Here is a 19261-nt window from a genome sequence, read left to right on the forward strand (position 1 = left end):
TCAGGAAACCCTTCGATAGCTACTACCTGTAGAAGGAGCTTTAACGGTGATTTAGGATGTAAATAATCGAAAAAGTAAATATGGCCATTATGGTGAAAACAGTTTTAACGTTCACGACTGGGAGGCACGCTGAGGCAGAAATCGCCGCAGGAAGCAGCAGTGAGTTATGAGCACCTGCTGCATACACAGCTCACAGCGGAAGCACCTGTGGGCAGAGGTCCGGCGGCAGGGCGGGCTGGTCCCAGCACGGCTCAGTCAAGAATCTGGTCTCTATCTCGGCAGCACGGGGTGGAGGGAAGGGCTGTGCCTTGGAACCGCAGAGCCTGAGTTCGAATGCTAGACCCGCCTACTGGGTGTAGCGCTTTGGGTTTCTGTTCTGGCAGCCTAAGCGTCCTCGCCTGCAGTGTGGGGCGATAGCATCGTCTACCTCAGAGGATCGCTCCACTCCGGATGCCAGAGCCAAGGTCACTACTGGCTTTTTAACCTTGGCAGGAGGCAGCAGTGGGCAGGGCCCTATTTCCTGTCAAAAGGAATATGAGAAGAGCCATTTCCTAAACTTTTGGGGACGAGGACAGCTAAGGAGTGGCTCTCAATCTCTACTCGCACTCCATATGAAGAAGATTCAATTACACTATTTGATTCATCGATATCTCAATATTCGGCACTGATTAACTTATGGGGCAGAAGACAATTTTCCCCTTGGTCTCAAGAGAGGGAAATCATACACAGCAGGAGCAATGGCACCTGTCATTAATTAAAGGAAGGACTTGTTTTTCTGGTAGAAAGTTTCTCTTTTAAGGGTTCCAAGAGAATGGGCTCTTTTGCTCCAGGTAGAATGTGTAATTGGAATTGAATGCAAACCAGATAGTGAGCCCGAAGCAGCAAACCTACAAGGCTGGGGCCGTCTCAGTTCAGCCACGTGCTAGCTTCATTCGGATGTCAAGTTGCCAAGACATCTCCCTTGCGTGCACACCTGCACACGCATGGATTCTTGGTTTGTCTTGCAATGGATAAAGTGTTACAAAGCAGCTCTTTCGAACTGTGAATGGCTGGATTTCCAGGCTGCAGAGAAAAGTGGTGAAAGAGAATTCTGGAACCATCATCAGAAGGGATTGCTGCAACGCCTTTCCGTGACCAGCATCGCTCCGTGGCGACCGCCACGAGCCGCTTGGAGATTGGCAGCTCTGGCCTTGCTCCTCTGCCACCGCCTGGCAAGCCCGCTCTCCCTGACCTCGGCTCTCCTGGTTTCTAGTGAGTTATCTTCACCCTGGGTTCTTGGGGGTGCTGGCTTTGGGACAGCTGGGGGAACATCAGCTTGAGGGCCAGGCCAGAAAGTGCCCCTGCACAAGGCTCAGGCGCTGACCATACCTCGATCGCCTCTAGGAGCAGGGCTACCAATTTCCTCAGACACAGGACCAGACAGAACGGCAGTGCTGTATGTAAAACCTGCCATCAATCGAATGTCTGTCTGTGGGTTGAGAAGTGGATCATATCCCTACAAATATGGAGATAAGTAAGTAAAATGTCCAGTGAGTGGGATTGCCTACTCACTGGGCCACGAGGGGAAAGGATGAGTCAAGCTGACTTCTTTCGTTTATTTTTTTGTTTTGTTTTGTTTTCTGCCTGGGACACTTTTCCTATTTCTTGGTCAGGTTAAGAGTGAGGCTACGGGAGATTTTGGAGAGTTTCCGGTCGCTCTGGCCAACAGTAGCCTTTAGCTCTTCATTCTCCCGCCATAGAGCAGAGGTTCCAGATGCCGGGTCTGGACAGTTAGTTCGGCGCTCATAAGGGAATTTTTACCAGGTAGAAAATGGCAGTCTACGGCCATGCCACCCTGAACAAGCCCGATCCCGTCTGATCTCGGAAGCTAAGCAGGGTTGGGCCTGGTTAGTACTTGGATGGGAGACCACCTAGGAAGACCAGGTGGTGTAGGCATAAAAAATTAAAAAATAAGGGATTATAAACTGACAAGGTCCTTGCAATCTGTGAGGTCAACCAAGGGTTGCCTCGCCTAAAAAATAAATAAATAAAAAGAAAGAAAAAAGAAAAAGATGAAAACATGGGTGTGTGTTTTTCGTAAAGCTAATTTAATTTAGTAGAAGGGACTGTCCTTTATTCCAAGATTAGGTCTTTCATGCTGTTTTTTAACGATCAAAAGTCCTTTTTTGTTAATGAATGGATCGTGATATTAATTTTTGGTTCTATTTTATTTTTAATAGCCCATTCACCTTGGCTGGTTTTTTAAGTTCGCACTTCTTGGTGAAGGCTACATGTGGAGAATCGCTGTGAAGAGTGCAGCGGTTCTCCCTCGGGTGCATCCGAATCGCCCGAGGATCTGAGGCAGAGCTGGCTGGGCCCCATCCCCAGAGTGTCTGGTTCAGCAGGTCTGAGGGCGGGGCCTGAGCATTTGCATTTCTACTGAGTTCCCAGGTGATGCTGCTGCTGATGGTATGAGAACCATACTCTGAGAACCACTGGTCCAGCTTGCCCGTGGCCGGATGGGGGACGCTTCCCGAGAGCTGAAGGCCCGGGACACCCCGCTGCAGGTGTGTGTGGACGCTGCCCCCCTCCTCGGCGGCGGTGGCTGCAGACTTCTTTTCCTTCCCCAGTAATAAGGGCTGGAGAGGCAGTGCTCTCGGGAAGGGGAACGAGGTGGCTCCCCGAACTAAATGACACGACCAAGCCCAGACTGTCCGCTTTCTAAGCTGGAGAGAGAGAGAATGTTCCAGGCTGTCTGCCTGATACGGAGTCTGAACGTGTCAGGAATTTTCCGCTTGTGGTTTATTTTCGCCTTTGATGGCCATGAGCTTTAAGGAAGGCGGTCTAGATTTGCCTTCCGCGGGCCCCGGGGTGACAAGAGGGTGAGGATTCTATCTGGGACACACTTATATGACTCACCGCAGGGTCCACGTGACTTTCAAAGGGTATTTAAAAGTGTCTTTGTTTTCTCATTCTTTCTCACTCCCTTGTTCATTTCTCTACCTGGCGTATCCTCTGAGGCTGTGTTCACTTTATCTCATTTCTCTTTCAAATTAATTCATCAACACTGTATGTTTTCATATTTCTATAGGACTTTGTTTAATTTGTGTACTTAAGACCACCTAAAAAACCTGGAACCTGGTTGGGTCTTGGGCTAAAATAATTTTCAAAATATACACATTAAAACAGATATCGTACAGAAATAGCAAATAAACATAAATAAGATGTATTCAGGGAATTTAGAAAACAATAAACTGTAAAACATTATAAATTTCCTACGTGTCTAAGTTACTTCTTTGAAATAAGTTAGCTACATTTGGATGTGCCATTAGCTCTGTGTTATGATTATGGGATACACTAAACTATAGTAAAGCAATATGGCAGGGATCAACAAATGATCGCTGTGACATTATTTTGGGTCATCAGAAAAAGGCGATCGACAGAATCAGGTTCACATTGTTTTCACTCCTTGAAACAGCACCTGGATAAGTAAGGCAAAAGCGGACGTTTGAACCCTATTTTACATCTTTCGGGAAAGATATTCCTTTCATGCCCTTGTCTGTTCAGTCTCAAACCCCAAATCCATTAAGGTCCTGTGCTCGATGAGAACACCGAGGCCAGGACTTACAACAAGATGACATCTGTCCAATGGGTCTATTTATTTAGGTCGATAGCTTTTCTGCACAATATTCAGTGATGAGGAAACAACCCAACCCAAACTCCGGCCTTCTACACGGGAGAGCCACTTACGCTTGTCCTGCAGTGAGTCGTGGGGCACTTCTCCCTGAGGACTTTCTTCCAAGTCTCCATAGTGCAGGACCTTGTGGTTCGGTGACAGCCGACAATACCAAAACTTGTCTGAGGGAAAAAAATCACAGATTTACGAGGTAAATGATTCTGATTTCCAAAAAATATTGACATCCCTATTGCCTAATAGTGTCTCCTGGGAGAGCAAGCAGATCATCTGGTTTTAAGTCTTCAGAAAGAAACGGATTCTAGAGCGCTGAGCAGGGAGTCTCATTTTGATTTCGATAGTTCGTTAGCGCCTGTCCTGCTTAATGAGACATCTGAGAACCACTGGGAAAGGTATCAAGTATTTCACGTATGACAGTGGCAGGTGCTGGTTCCCAGAGGGTTACTCGATCAGTTTCTACAGTGACTATGAGAATGATTCCGTATCCATGCAGGCCTGACCAAAGCCGGAAGGGAGGTGTGGAAAAAACAGCTTCCTCGGAACTCTTCTGCTCCCACTTTCCTCTCTGAGATTTTAAGGCTGTCGAGATGATGGTGTGACAGCTCTTAGCTGGCATGCCAAACCTCCCACTCCCGAGGCTAATACACACAAATTAATCGATGAGTGATCAGAGCATTAGCGATACACGCAAGGGCTGGAATTCGCGAGGAAATCATCTAAATGTGCAGAGATTTATTCAAAGAACGAGGATATTCGCCATCATTTCCTCCCTATTTCCTAGCGTTTGGGTCTCTAACGAGGCAAAGTGGGAGCCTGCGGATTACGAATACCTTCCTCCACTTGACCTCCTCTGTCCCCTACACACAGTAAAAAGTTTGAATGAGCCTGTGAGGTAGGAAGAAGGAGGAGAAGAGTGCTTTTTATAGATAAGGCACTTAAATCGTGACAGCCATCTTTGTGCAGCTCTCCAGGCTGTGTGCTTGGACGCTGCCTCCTCTAGGAAGCCCTCTTTGATTACTGCTGCAGAACGGACTCTCCCCACCCTCTTAGCTGCTCCAGCATCTTCTTTGACTACTGGGGCCCGCATGTTAAGCACCTTAGTATTTCCCACCATCTGTCACATACCCCAGGTAAACAACAGGCCCTAATGGGTGCACTGTAAATGATTACGGACGCAAGAAGGCCTGCAGGGCACTCATTGGCCCCGACAGCGCGGAGGAGCCACGGATCTCTGGTGACGGCCACTCTCTTCATACCTGCACTGCTCCAATCCCTCGGCATAATGCCTGGCATCTAGAAGTTGCTCAGTTGGTGGCGGCTAAATCAATGAATAAAGATCCAAGGGGACTTGGTCAAAATGCTTAAGGCAAAAATCTCTGAGACCTGTAACCCCTTCGTGCAATTATGAGGTCGGCAGACATGGTGGCCTTGGTCAAGTCATCTCATCATGTGTCTACACACACAAATTATTTCGAAACCACTCTGACTAAAAAATTCCCCATAACATTTCAAGAAAAGTATTTTTCTATCTAAAATTGCCTTTGCTGCAAGACCATGTTTTAACTCTAATTTCTTTAACAGAAAAGAACGTTTTAAAAATGGAAGTAAAAGACACACAGTGAACAAAGAAAACGCCTAAACCTGATCCACAAAAGCAAACGCCTTTGTGATTCCTATCTTCCTCGCCTATAAATAGGGTTTGCAAATTCCCGAGGGGAGGCAGAATATGGCGATCCATTTATTTAAAAGAATCTGAGCTCTGGTAGAAAATTTCGAGAGGAAAGAAGAAGTTATTTGACGGCTAGAAAAACATCTGGAATCGCTAAATTTTCAGAAGTGTGTTGTATATATACTCCCAACACAGGCTGTTTTTCTGGGAGAGCGTTTCAAAGGGAGAAAAAAAAGTTACCCCTTGAATAATTCACAGCCGTTTCAATTAGGCAAATGTGTAATCATCAGTTTTCCATAAAGAGAACACATTTGGGAATTTGGCCTGAAACTCGGAGTAGGGATTGCGAATTGCCAAGGAGAAGCCTGTGCTTTGACCGTATCAGCGGTGCTCGTGGGGCTCGGCACGGCAAGCCGTGGAGGTTTCTTCTGCTCAGAGGGACCTTTCACCTTGCCTAGAATAGCCTGTGATGACCATTTGGAGCTGGAGAAATTTGCTGTGCAGCTCTCCTTCCCCCGCTACCTCCGAAGCGGGGTTTCTGACTGAGTGATGGGCAGGAGGATGACACAGTGCCAGGGAGGAAGGGAGTGAGCTGTGGCACTTGGACACGCTGGTCTGATTTTAAGCAGCGTCTCAGCCCGTTCTCTCTGGGAACGCCTCACTTCTCAGGCTGGGGCGAGCTCGCGGGGTTGGTGGTGGTGACCGGGAGCCCATGGGCCGAGGCGGCACGGTCGAAGATGATCCATTATCCTCAGTCTATTTGGGGAAACATTGAGACAATTAAGCGGTGCAAACAGACACCGCGTGGAGCACAGCGCACGACATACTCATCTGGAAGACTTCAGAAATTAGTCTGCACACACCTTTAGGGTAAATTTATTTATCCAATGACTAGTTGCAGAGTGCCTACGATGCACATGGCATTCCCCTAAGTGTAGCAAAAAATCGTTAGAGTGAACGGCAGACCCAAGAGGCAAAGCCTAGAAGCTTAAGACGGTGCTCCCTCGGGTCTTGGTGGCAGCTACGAGGAAGAGGGCGGAACACTGTTTCTTGGGTCTAAGAAGCGGGGACAAGGGCTCAGCAATGCTGCCCGTTCTCCAGGGAATGGAAATGGACTCTTGCGCAACACATTCTTACATCCAGAAACCGTTAGAGAACAGTGGCTATTTAGTAGGTTCCAGGAGGCAAAGGAACTATCTTCCTTGCAAAGTTGCCATTGATGATTGTTTAAAAGAAACATGAAAGGCTCCCCAGAGCCCTGCTGTAACAATACCTGGAGGATGCTGACAGAATTTCCTCCTTACTTTCTCCGGAGTTTTAGGACACCACTCTCTTCCGGTTTTCCTCCTACCTCTGCCTGACTCTTCTCTTATCCTATGTAAGTTCCTGTTTGGCAGACAGCAAAAAGACCTGTGCCTCACTGATGTAAGTGGTGTGTTCTGCTCATCCCCATCAAATAGGAAGTCTCGAATGGATGACAAAGTATCAGAAAGGGAGCTGAACAGGCTTGGGGAGGTGGTTTTGACTCATGAGTATCAAATGCTGGATACTCACTACCTTCTGCAGAATAAAGGCCGGAGTCCTCAGTTCTGGGACAGTTTAGAGGCATCTTAACTTAGTTATATCTGTCTTGAAGGCAGAGCTGCTCTAAAGAAGGTCAGAGCTGCCAGCTCCGACCAGCATGACCCACCGACTTGTTGGGTGAGACAGTTTCAGCGTCAGCCACCAGCGGTGGCTTGATTTGTAGTTTCTTTTATGGTAAGAAAAACGCGTATTTTCTTTTCAAAACCCAGCATGATGTTGCTAGTTCCTCAGTCCCTCTGGGCAACGAATGAGTGGATTGTGTCACTAAAAGCAATTAGCAAGAAGCAGTGGGAACATCATCAGAGATTGTTTACTAGCATTTAAAGGCAAGACAGCAGTCAACATGGAGGCCTTCCGGTCAATGACGAATGTCAGCACATTAACGGCCATCTCTTTACCCCCCAAACTCAGAGATTGAAAATATGGAGACAGTTTTGTGCTTCTCTGTCCCTCTGTCTCTGTCTCTGTGTGTGTACGCATGCATGCCTGTGTGTGTGTGTGTGTGTGTGTGTGTGTGTGTGTGAACGATCACAGAAAAACACTGGTTTCAAAATTCACAGGCCTGGTAAGAATGTCTCCAGGGCTGATTAAAGCTGTTCCCAATGTCACATAGATCATCATGGAGCTAATAACCACCAGCAACTGTAATCCTTGCAGCGATGTTTGATAGAACTCTATGCAGTGCTGAAAACACTCTGTGTGTGTTCTATCCAATATAGGAAATCAAGTCTTAAGTTTTCTTTCATTTTAGTAAACTTAATAGCCATCGGTAGCTTTAGTAAACAGAGTAGCTTCTTGCCTGCCTCCATCATCGAGGCTGGAGACAAGTTTGGGGATGGCCCGCAGGGCTTTAGGGGAGAAGGACGAGCTGAAAAGTCATCACCATCACTGAGTGTGACATGCTGGGCAGTGCGGTGGCACAGGGTGCAGCAGGGACCGAGCCCCGATCGAGTCAGGGGCACAGCTTGGTCTCGGGTGCAAAGCCCACAGAGGGTTGGGAGCTGGCTGCTGGCCCAGGGGCCCTACGAGTCCCGTGTTTGTGAGGCAGGAGGCCTTTAGCAAAGTAAATTCTTAGGGCACTTCTACCAGGATTTTGGATTTTTTGTAGGTTAGGTGAGAATGTGTAAAATCTTCGATGTGTTCAGAAAGTCTACTTCCTGCCTAGGGTCGAACCTTCCCAAGTCGCAAAGCACGAGGGACTCCAGCAATACTTTTAAAGGGAAATGTCATCCTCAGGTGATGAGGTACAACATTTCTCTGTTGGCCCAGTAAAGGAAGATACACAACGGCAAGGACGACTGCCTTTCGAGGTGTGCTCGCTTCGCCGGGTGCTCTTCAGCATGCGTCCCGTGTTTTCACTGAGAAGTCGGCCTCTCTGGACACTGCTTTCTCTTCTCACAGTGGACGATGACTCCAGAACCCTCGAAGCTTTGTAAAGATGGTTTGGCCCGACCAACGCTTTGGAGTCACACTGACTTGGGTTACACGCTTGGCCTTGACGTATCGGCTATGGAGCTCCGGCCAAATTCTGAAAACCTTAGGGAATCTCTATTCTTCATCTGTTGAGTATGCTAACACTTATACAAGTAGTAGAACACATGTAAAGTATCCATCACGCACTGCCAAAGACCAGCGTCTTCTGTCCTTCCGGTCAACGGTGACCCTTGTCATCCACACCACTCGTCCCCCACCTTTTGAGAACAATAATTATCTGTCATTTTGATCTACTGGAAAGTGCCTTTTTCTGAAAATGCACTGGCTTTTTTCTTCCTTTGAAAATAGGCACTTATTTATACCTGCCTTTTTGTAAAAAATGAATTATGACAAGTTTTAATTAAATATTAAAAGAAAATTTTGATCAAGGATAGAAGAAGAAACGACCTGCTCCCCCAAAGGGTTCACATGGTTACTTTGCCTGAATGTACTGTCTGGCTCAAGTGCAAGGTCAACAAGCAGGTGTCAGCTTGCCTGCAGGTCCCCATAAAGCAGAGCCTGGCCCTCGCACAGACAACCTCTGGGGCTTCATCTGAACTCCTTCCTGGGAAGCCCCGGGGAGACGGAAGTGAGGCAATCTCATGGCGAAGGGCTGCGAACAAAACCCTACATACCCCGTGGTGGCCGCAGGATGTAGCGAAGCAGCTGTGTGACAACCACGGCCACTCTACTGCCTGTGCTTAAAAATATTCCGAGGAACTCCGAGCTAAAACGAATGCTAAATACCATTCGTAAATGTCTGACAGTGTGCTGAGCACCCTACTAAGTGCTAGAGATGCAGGATTTCATTACCCCTTGACGTAGGAACTGATACCGTCCTCGTTGACAGATGATAAAACTGAAGCGCAGAGAGATCTAGTGAGCTGCCCACGGCTGCCCAGCTAGCGGGCAGGGAGCCAGGGGCTTGAACGTGGCTCGATGTGTCTCACGTGATTTACTGCCTTCCGGCGTGAATGTGGTCAGGATCCCCCGAACCCCAAATTCGTAAGCGTTTACATCACATTATCCAGGCAGCATCCCCGCAAACGAGGCGCGTGAAATGATGGGCGAGCGCCAGCGCGGGGGCCTTCCGGACAAACGCGGCTCCTGCACTCGCCCGCTCCGTGGGGGGGCGGCTCTCCCACGTTCCCCTCTATGAAGTCAACGAAGCTCCTCATCTCACCGCTGGACAAGTTCAAAGGCATGTGGCCAGGGTCCTTGGTGGGTGCGCTTGCTCCTTAATCTGGGATGGCATCTGGCTATTCTCATCTGAGGTCTCACGTACGGGTGTACCTTTCTCACAGGGATTAAAATAGTCTTCTGTCGTGTCCTCATTAATCTGTGTAAATCTGAATGAAATGTTTTGATGGGGTGATAGGAAACCAATTTCAGCACAGTCTGCTCTGAATCCCTATTTTTAAGCACACGGAGCTAGTCACCAGATTTTAAATCCCTTTAACAAACACCCAAAGCCTTCCTTTCTGCGCTTGGAAGGATGATTTTATATTAAACACAGATGGTCATGCTCCCTAGGGAGCTCATTAATAAATTCATCATCTAGATCCTAATTTTTTTTCTTTTTGTTCATTAGGTAATTCATTTTTAGAAAACTGGAAAAAATGGCAGACAAGGGACTAACATTTCGTTAGTAAAAAACCCTAATTATTACACCTACAAGCAGGATTATTCTCGTAGAACCTACCCATTTCAGCCTAGAAAAAGGAATCTCATGGTGAAGAGGACTGGAAGGGTCGACTGATTTCTCTGCACTCGGTTCCGAGGGTCCCAACCGGGCATCGGCGGAGGCGTTTGGCGGTGGCACGTGCGTTTACCAGCTTTCCCCTCCCCCTCCACTCCTGCACCCTTTGCCCAATGTCAAGTAAATAAAAATTTTATGACTCACTTTATAGGGGCAACAGATCTCGAATACTGATTTTTCCAGAGGCAATGAAAAGATCAGGGCATGCAATCGATTCTCTGGCTAATTAAGCTAACGGATCACCTTGTCTCATTCTCCCCCTTAATAGACGGGAAACCGTGGCCTTGAGAGGTCACTTGTCTTGAGTAAAGACACCCAGGTGGTTACTTACGGAGCTGACGAGCCTAGAACCCAGTGTACCCGCTCCCTGCTCAGCGCTCTTTTCCTCGGCGATATTTCATAATAATAGTAGTGACTGACCCTTTGTCGTTGCTTTCTAAGTTACATTTATGACCTCCTTTCTTCCTCACCATAACCTTAGGAGGCAGGCTTTGCTGTCCCCATGTCAGATGGGGAGCTGCCCAAGGTCACACAGCTGGGGGCGGGGAGGGCAGGACCGCACCCACTTCCTCTGGCTCCAGGGCTCTCGTCCTCAACACTGAGCCCACGCTGGCTTCTCAGAACCATTTTTACTCCGGCTAAGTTGCCCCTGCCAGGGAGGTCATGGAAGAGGAGCGGGTGAACTTGTCCTTCAATGGCTCAACGGGGCGAAGACTTCTCATTGCCACCGCTCATCCTAACGTGAGCCTTCTCGGTCCCGAAGGCGACTTTTATCATTCTGCCCACTGCCCTCTCGGGAGGCCCAGCTTGAAGCTCATTGTCATGGCTTCTCATCCTCTGGAAACGAAGTACATTTTCATTCCTCAAGGATGTTCTTCCTTTGGAAATTTCGTAATGTGATTTTTAATGGTGAGATTTAAAATACTTTGAATGTCTTCGATATTGAGCACAAAGCTGTTAAAGTAAATGGCCGGGGGGATGGGCCCGGCACAGACATGAAATGGCGTTTGTCATTGGCAGGTGAGCACTGAGTCTGAGCAGGGCGTCCCTCAGGTTTCGAAAACACCTGCCGGAATCTATTCCGGGCTGTAGCGAGGTTCGCTCTCGGTGTGGGTGCTGATGCTTGTCCCTGGCTCGTCGCCTCTCCCCAAACCTTACTTCTTTTTCAGTATCATTTTTTGATTGTTTGTTTCTAGGGCAGCGTGATACGAGTACTTGGACTCTGCGTTCAGCAGCGTGCCAAAAAAGCAAGAAGGAAATCAAGGGACTTTACTTGCCTGGCTAAGAAACAGCCGGAAATGTTTGCCGCCTTCAGGAACTAGTCTAACGGCACCCATTTCGGCTTGCTATTTTGGGATTAGGAGTTATAGACACGATTCAGGAGTTTGCCTTGCAGGATTACGAAAATGGATACTATTCTACCTTGGTTCACTGTTACTTATAACTCCAAAGAAAATAATCGTGACCTGGCAGAGAATCCACATGGAGGTTTGCAAAAAAAGGCCTCGTGTGTTCAAAGTTCCAAGACCAACTCTAACAGTGGGTGTCAGCTCGCCTGGTAGCAGGTCGAGTCCTTAAAAGTAAGGGCCATAGGGCAGCGGGAGGGTCCTGGCTCGCCTTGACTTTGGGCAAGTTACTCAACACCTGATCTGTGAACTGGTTTCCTCATCTGTGAACCCCCATGTAATCCCGGGAGCTCCTTCTTGGGTTATCACGAGGATGAAATGCATTAACGTAAGTTAAATGACAGCCTGACTCGTGGTAAACTCTCAAGACACATTGGCTGTTGTTGAACTATTATCAGCAAACTCAAGGCACTAAATGGCCCAGGATGGCTCTTCTGGTAATTCAGGACTTTGATGTCACCTAGGTATGCATGGGGGATCGGGACTCACCTGGACTGACATTCCTGTCCCAAGCACAGTGCCGCATGGCCTACCCGTAGCCAATACCCAGGCCCTTGTGTCACCCCATGGTCCAGGCTGCTGCTCACGGCAGCTGGGTTTAGAGGGGCCCCAGGCACTATACCTTGCCTCCGCCGGCAGTTGAGTTTCCTAAAGCAGGTCCCCTCCACAAGGCGGTTCAGCCGCTGCTGTTTGATCAGCTCCAGGATTTCTGGCTGAATCTTCTCCTTTAGTTCCCTGTAGAAGGATAAACACATATTCTGCGGCCTTGGGGACAGTGCTGGGTTGAGAGGTCATCACGTGCGGATGGGGCAGGGAGTGCAAGCGGCATCCTTCATGGCTGTCCCAATACCTCCCACGTCGGTACTTTAGAGAATCATCTATTCGGGATCAGGGGACAGGCTCATCTGTTACAATAACACTATAGATCCTCTGACATTTACACAATACCCACAAAGGCACTGGCCACTTCAGTGATGTTCTTCTAGGCCAGAGGGTCCCAGGAAATTTCTTCTCTTGTTTTACAAAGCCACAGATACAAACTTATGCAATAATTCATTCTGCTCTGCTGTGATAATAAACCTCTGGTCACGTTTTCTTCCCTACGGCAGGTAAACTCCAAGACAGTATTTGTGACCTCGTTGACCAGGAATATTGGCCAACCACACGATTACTATTCTACGGCAAACGCTCTGTCCTGGGTGAACCACGCAGCCATATCTGGCTTTCAATTCAATCCCTTACAAACGGGAACACTGCACGGTCCCAGATTCTAGCCCGTAGAGATGGGGATAATGATGGGATAAATTAAGGGTTATTTGCATGCCGTCTCAGGCTAACGCAATGTAATTTAGTTTTAGATACTCTGTGCTATAAAGATATCACGATAGAGTGTGATGGTTTTTAAATCTTTTTTTTTTTTTTTAGAGCAGAGAGATTTTTACCATGTGAAATTTTATGTAGTGCCCTAGCATCTGAGTCCAGTAAAGCCAGAGTTGGTGTAGACGAAGCTGGATGGGGAGACCCAGAGCCAGGCCCTCAGAGCAGGGCTGGAAGTGTCGGGGAGACTAGAGTGTCAATCCAGGCTCTTCCCACGGTGAGGCCCTCAGGTAGCCCATCCAAGTCTCAGTTTGCTCATCTGTAAAATGGGGATGGGAATCTTTGCTGGGAGATGCTGTGGCCCCCTACGCAGACAGTGTGGGTGCATGTGCTCTCTCGGCGCTGGGCGGGAGGGCGAGGGAGTACCGCGTTTGCTTCGATAATATTCTCCAAACACCCCGCAGGCCCAGCCTCCGTGGCTGTCGAGGCTCACATGTTCGTAAATGCCTAAGAGCCAGGTAGCATATTCTGCTCATTGGACACCCCCTCTCCCGCCCCTCACCTCCACAAATCCTCATCTTTTGGGAATAGGTATTCATATCATCATTCCCACCTTACGGATGGGGAAACAGCTCACGGAGGTTAAACATAGATGAGGAGGAAGGACTGAGTCTTCCTCGTGCAAACTGCTTCTGCTTACACGTGAGGAAAAAGAAGATTAAAAAAGTTGCGTAAAAGCATCTGGCCATCTCACAGGGTATTCCAGTGCCGCCTTAATACATATTTTAGGCTTAGAGGGCCCCGAACTCCCGTCATTTGATGCCGTTCTAAGTGAACGTGTCACAAGGCGCCCCACGGAGACGCACCCCTCCTGATATAGCTTGGTGCTTTGGGATTTCAGGTCACTGCAACTACTTATCATCGGTATTCAGCTTCTGTTAAAAAAAGACGCATACATTCCAGCTTGGATGAACCCTGCCCTGAACGCAGAAGGACGTGGGGACTTGCCAGGGCGGTTACCCGGGACACTAAATCACTGCTCCTGACCTCTGAGCTAGGGGCGACAGCGCAGATAGGAAGAGGTGGAGAAATCACAGGGGAAAGAATTGAGTAACATCCTCGACTCTTAGGGTTTGAATGTATCTTTAAATAATGGGTTTATGAGGCTATTAAAATGGAGATGAAGATGCACGAATAAGGACCAAAAGGAGGAAATAAATGTACTACATTCTTATTGGTCATGTTTATCATCTGTTTCTTCCCACTAAAATATAACTACAAGTGAGGGTGAGAATTGTGTCTGGTCTCTCCACTGCTGAATCACCAGCACATAGAACAGTACCTGGAATGTGGTGGGCACCTGGTAAGCATTTTTCAAATGCACCGAACACTGAACATTGTATAACTGACCAGACGGTCCTAGTGGCATTGGCTGTGAGAAGGCCTCAAGCAAAGCTTGTGGCCACTGTTTGGCGAGAATGCGGATTTGCAGGATAGCTTCATTTCTTGCTCTATTTGTTTTTATTTTTTCTTTCTCCCTTACTTGTACTATGCTTCCTGAGATAAGGCTAGGCATGGACAAATACCTTCATAGTGTCACTTTTTCCATTTACATATTAACGATGTGATGACTCGTTAAATTCTAGTTACTGGCTAATAATAAGACTGACCGTTTCTCTGAGTGGATATCACGTGCCGGGCACATGCTCAGTGCTTTTCACGTACGACTCCGTTGCATCTTTATGACAACCCAATGATGTACACGCTTTTATCACCTTCATTTATAGATATGAGGAAAGCGGGCTTAGAATGGGTCATGTAACTTGCCTAAAACGCCGCCTTTCTAAGCGGCGGCCCGGGGTGCGAGCCCAGGTCTGCGAGCTCGCCGGGTCCGGATCTCCGCCCACGCTCTGCTACCCCGCTTCCCTGCTGTGTGTCCTCGCGTTGCCCCTGCCCCAACCCCCCCCATTGTGTTCCACGACCTGTTTTTGGACTATTCAAGCTTTTTACATCCATTCGCTCAGATTAATTGTGCGAATGGGCTTCTCTTCCCTGCAAAGGGACACTAAATAGAAAATAACAAATACTTCCTCTCTGAGATCATTAGTCAAGAGCTAAGAAACAAAACAAAGTTTCTTCAACCCACTGAATATATATTCCTCCAAGAATTTGCTTGCAGGGAATTTGCATTTTTCTTCTCAGGAAACATAAACATTTTCCAAAAACAGGAAGCATGCCCCAAGGGGTCTTCGTGGCGCTGAGGTTTGCCACGGTGCTGCACATGGCAGACACAAAGGCAGCCAGGCGAGAGGTGGGGGTGGGGGGAATCAAGAGGCAGGCAAGAGCTGGCCGCGGGGTTCCCACGGGCCGCAGTCAAGCCTCAGCCAAGTCATTGTCACAGTCTGCAAAATGAAAAGCTTGACCTGGATAACCTTAAAGGTGGTTTCAGCTCTAAAATTCTAATATCCGTCCTAATCCTTCAGCTTGGGTGATGTGCTTCTCCTGTGTGCTCTTATGACAACCCACCCACCTACGCTTCCTGCAGCCGAGCACCGAGCAGATATCCTCGTAACCCCTCCAACCCCAGCTGGAAAGCCTAGGACAGTGGGGACAAAGCCTCCTCGGTTCTCTGCCTGTTCTCAGCACCCTGGACAGGGCCTGGCAGGTAGGAGTTGCTCAATACACTCTGTTAATTATATGAAGAACTGAGAGCAATCATGCATGACCTGTGCCTTTTCCTCCGTTTACCTGGGTTTATCCTATGATCCATTTTGGCAGCATCTAGACTCTATTCAGCCCAATGATGCCTTCCTGGCTGGCAGCTCATTCTAACAAGCAAAATGTCACTGGCGAGGAAGCCGGAGGCTGGCTGCTGCCGGCCCGTTTCAGCAGCTGGGGCAACGATGAGGCCGGGGCGTGGCCTCCCCGCTTAAATGCTGTCACTGCTGACAACCTTTAGCACTTCACCGCCGCTATGCCAAGAGCCCTGACTGCTTCTCAGGCCCACTGCCACGTGACCATGCCAGAGTTCCAAACAAGCAGGAGGGCGCCTTTCCATTTGCATTGCTTCTCTTTATATCATAACTGTGAAGATAAGAGCTCCTTGTAATAAAGGGACGAGAAACTTCAGAATGTCACAGGCAGATCCCTGGGAAGTAGAGATACGGGGCTACAGCAGGAGCGAGTGCTCACACTTGACAGGCAGTTAACATTCTTACTTGGGACAAAGTCATGGTCAAACATTAATTTAGAATTACTTGGTTTTAACTGAAGTGGTTCCTCAAGTTTCCCATTCGGTTTTGAGAACTGTTGTCAAGGCGTAGCAGAGTCACCTTGCGTTTATCTGTCTGCTGACACAGACATGGTAGAACCCAGTGTTTCGGCTCTGCAGGCCCAGGAAGGGGGCGAGGTACCGTTGTCCCTCCTCGCAAATGAGAAGCTGTGTCTCTGAGGAGTCAATCATTTAGCTGAAGTGCTTCCTGCCTGGTCCTTCTGGATGCCGCCTCCCAGCTGAGGACCAAGGCACAACTCCAGTGGAGCATCCTGTGAAGCTGGCGCTCAGCGCACGTGTGACTGGCTTAGATCTTCAAGGACGCAAGCCAAGGACCCTCAGGAAGCACTTCTCTTTCCTGCTGCCTGACTCTCCCCCGCCCCCCGACTAAAGTCTGTAGCTCGGCTCTGCGGTTTCTAAAGGCGCTTCTTAAGGTTTGAAAACAAACGTAAAGTGGACGTCATAGCTTGCCCGCGTCCTGCTCAGACCTGTGCCCCTTTTTAAACCTCATCTCCGTCTTGCACTTGGCGATGGAACTCTGGTGGGGCGGACGAAGCATTAGCCGGGGGGTTAGCAGGCTGGACACGGAGTCCTGCTTCCTCAGCTTGCGAGCAAGGTCCTCCCCTCTGTCGACTACGTCGCGGTCCTGGAAGGGGGACGGGACCTGCTTATCTCACGTGGAGGCAAGAAAGTAAGATAGCATAAGGAGGCGCTTAGCAAATTGCCAAGCATTAAAAATGTCGAGAGCAAGAAACAGCAAGAGGGGCGTAAAGAAAAAGAATGAGAGAGAAAGAGAGAGAGAGAGACAGACAGACGGACAGACGGGCAGGCAGAGGTTTGAGATGGGTTTCGCAACGCCGCCTAGGTTGTAAGCTGGCTTCACACAGAAGCTCAGAAGAAGCTGCGTCCAGTGGGATGAGACGCTTCCTCACGCCCCACCCTTTCCCCCTATTTCCTTCTCAATAAAGTATAAGAGTAGCAAAACTGACATAGCTTAGAAAAGGGTGAGGGGAGGTGAACAGGCTAGTTCTAAGAAAAGAGGAAGCGAACAGAACAGTCGTCATGGCTGAGGTTCAGAACATCTTTAAGATGGAGATCCGTGAAATTATGCAACGGTTGCTAGTGGTGGCCTTTGATGCAAAGTCTTACAAAAAAGGGCCTCGGCGTCTCTGCCGTCGGCCGGCAGGGTGACAGTCACAAGAGAGCCTCGAGCTGCTGTGACACAGAGCAGAGCCCGTGGGGCCACTTCCTGGGTTAGATCCTTCTGCTGGCACCTGCCCCTACGCCCCCCTCAGCCCGCCCCGCTCGGCCTTCCTCAAGATGCTGCTGAGACTTCATGAACCGAAGTGAGATCTTTTGGAATGTCTTTCATTGGTTGGCTTTTCATAAAGAGCTCACAACAGCCCAGCCGTGTGATTGGCTGCCGCTCTAGAAATGGCGGGTCGGAGCCTTTGAGGAGATAAGGGTTGTGGGGTGGGGACTTACATAATCGGGCGAGACTGGAAATCTTCCTGGTTCATCCTCTCAGACTGGCGGATTTTCAAGATCTCGGTGTAGCTCAGGTTCTGCAGTTTGCTCTTGAACTGGTCCAGGGAGCTAGGCTTGGTTGTGAGAGCTCTCATAACCTGCTCCTTCACCACCTGCATTACCTGTGGGTTAAAAGAAGACCGTGATTCTCCGGGGTTGACCTTGCCCATTCAGAAAAGCCTTCTGGAGCTCGAGACACGGCTCCCCGCCTCCATGACCATGAACTCTGCGTGTGCAATCTCAGAGGAAACCTTGAGCATGCTTTTCCAAAGAGTACGCTACCATTATGCACATGTTCATTTTCCTCTGTACCGCGGGGACCCCAAGGGAGGAGACGGGCTGACTAACACGGAATTGGGAGTGCAGAGGCTTGGGGTGGGCGGCTTCCCTGGCTCTGTGGTTAGGCGACGGCTGCCGAACCAACACTGTAAACAATGCGAACTTGCGAATGGGAGAAGTCCAAGCAACAGCTGGAAGTCCGCGTAAGCATTATTTTTTTCCAGATGAAAATCGCTGAGACGCAATAACTGTGGAAGTTTGGTTGGCACCGGTTCGAGTGAATATGAACTGACGTCCACGCCCCCCCCCCCCGGATGCTTCCCCCACAGAGTTAAGGCCTGAGTGTTCCTACGAGCGACGCATTTGGAAAGGCGCACATGGTAGTGCCTCTCTGAGACAGGCGCTAAGAAAACAGGTGTATCAAATTAGAGTGGACATACCCCGTCGGAAGCCTCAGGACAAAAGAAGGATCTGGTAACTGGCTACCTCAGGACAGAGCCAGCCCACAAGGAGGCAATTAACCATGGCCACTATTAATGTGGTTTCATCTTCAACAGGATATATAACATAGAAAAAACCGGGTAACACACAGCTCTTTATCTATCATCTATCTATCTATCTATCTATTTACCTTTTACTATAGATAAAAACAACTGTTGTCGTTGACAAGGTACCTACTATGTGCCAATACTACCTAGGCACTCTATATATGCTCCCTCCGTTAATCCGCCCAAACCTGTAAGGTAGATATTATCATCGTTCTGTTTACACGCGAAGAAGTGAGGCATTGAAAGAAACATTAAAAACCAGTTCGAAATCGTACGGCTGGGTAGGACTCACCTAGGATTGTAAACACTCTCCTGCCACCCATGCCATCGTTCTTGGGGGGCGGGGGGAGCTTAATAATTTAAAAATAAGAGAAAAATCCCAACCGCGCCTAAGCTAGATGCTGGATCCTGTGCCCGGCGCTTTACTGTTTGTTCATCGCCTCATTCGGTCCTCCCTCTGTTACAGCAGAGTAGGTGTTATTACCACGGAGAGAGAGGGGGACTGAAGACTTGTCCAAGGTCACACATACCTAGCTGAATTCTAAGATGCCAATAGCCCAGTACGGAGGATGCGGCATACTCCTGACGTGAACAGCCCTGGGGTACCGCTTACCCTCTGCCACCATGAATGTGATCCCAGCACACTCCTCACGGCTTCTAATCAGTTTTTCGTTCAGTAATTCGTGTATGGTAGGTACTCAGTAATTGCTCACTGACCAGTCCCACTGAGAAGCCATGTTCATGAAATGCTACTG

At 48.7% G+C, this 19261-nt stretch overlaps 1 protein-coding gene and 1 non-coding gene across 7 annotated transcripts in view; one reads left to right on the top strand and one right to left on the bottom strand.

Annotated features, from left to right (window-relative positions):
• ELMO1 (engulfment and cell motility 1) overlaps positions 1–19261 on the bottom strand; it is a 422552-nt gene that overhangs the window by 21109 nt on the left and 382182 nt on the right. For all 6 annotated transcript variants that reach the window (XM_036230489.1, XM_036230485.1, XM_036230487.1 and 3 more), the window contains 3 exons: positions 17638–17801; positions 12187–12299; positions 3730–3837 (listed from right to left, as the gene is read on the bottom strand). In XM_036230489.1, coding sequence (XP_036086382.1) covers positions 3730–3837; positions 12187–12299; positions 17638–17801 — 385 coding nt within the window. The remainder of the gene's footprint in view (positions 1–3729; positions 3838–12186; positions 12300–17637; positions 17802–19261) is intronic.
• On the top strand, positions 1817–1935 carry LOC118611286. Its single transcript, XR_004954159.1, has one exon. It is a non-coding gene; the product is annotated as a 5S ribosomal RNA (ribosomal RNA).

The sequence above is a fragment of the Rousettus aegyptiacus genome, unplaced genomic scaffold (assembly GCF_014176215.1).
Source record: "Rousettus aegyptiacus isolate mRouAeg1 unplaced genomic scaffold, mRouAeg1.p scaffold_m13_p_13, whole genome shotgun sequence".
Classification (NCBI taxonomy): Eukaryota; Metazoa; Chordata; class Mammalia; order Chiroptera; family Pteropodidae; genus Rousettus; species Rousettus aegyptiacus.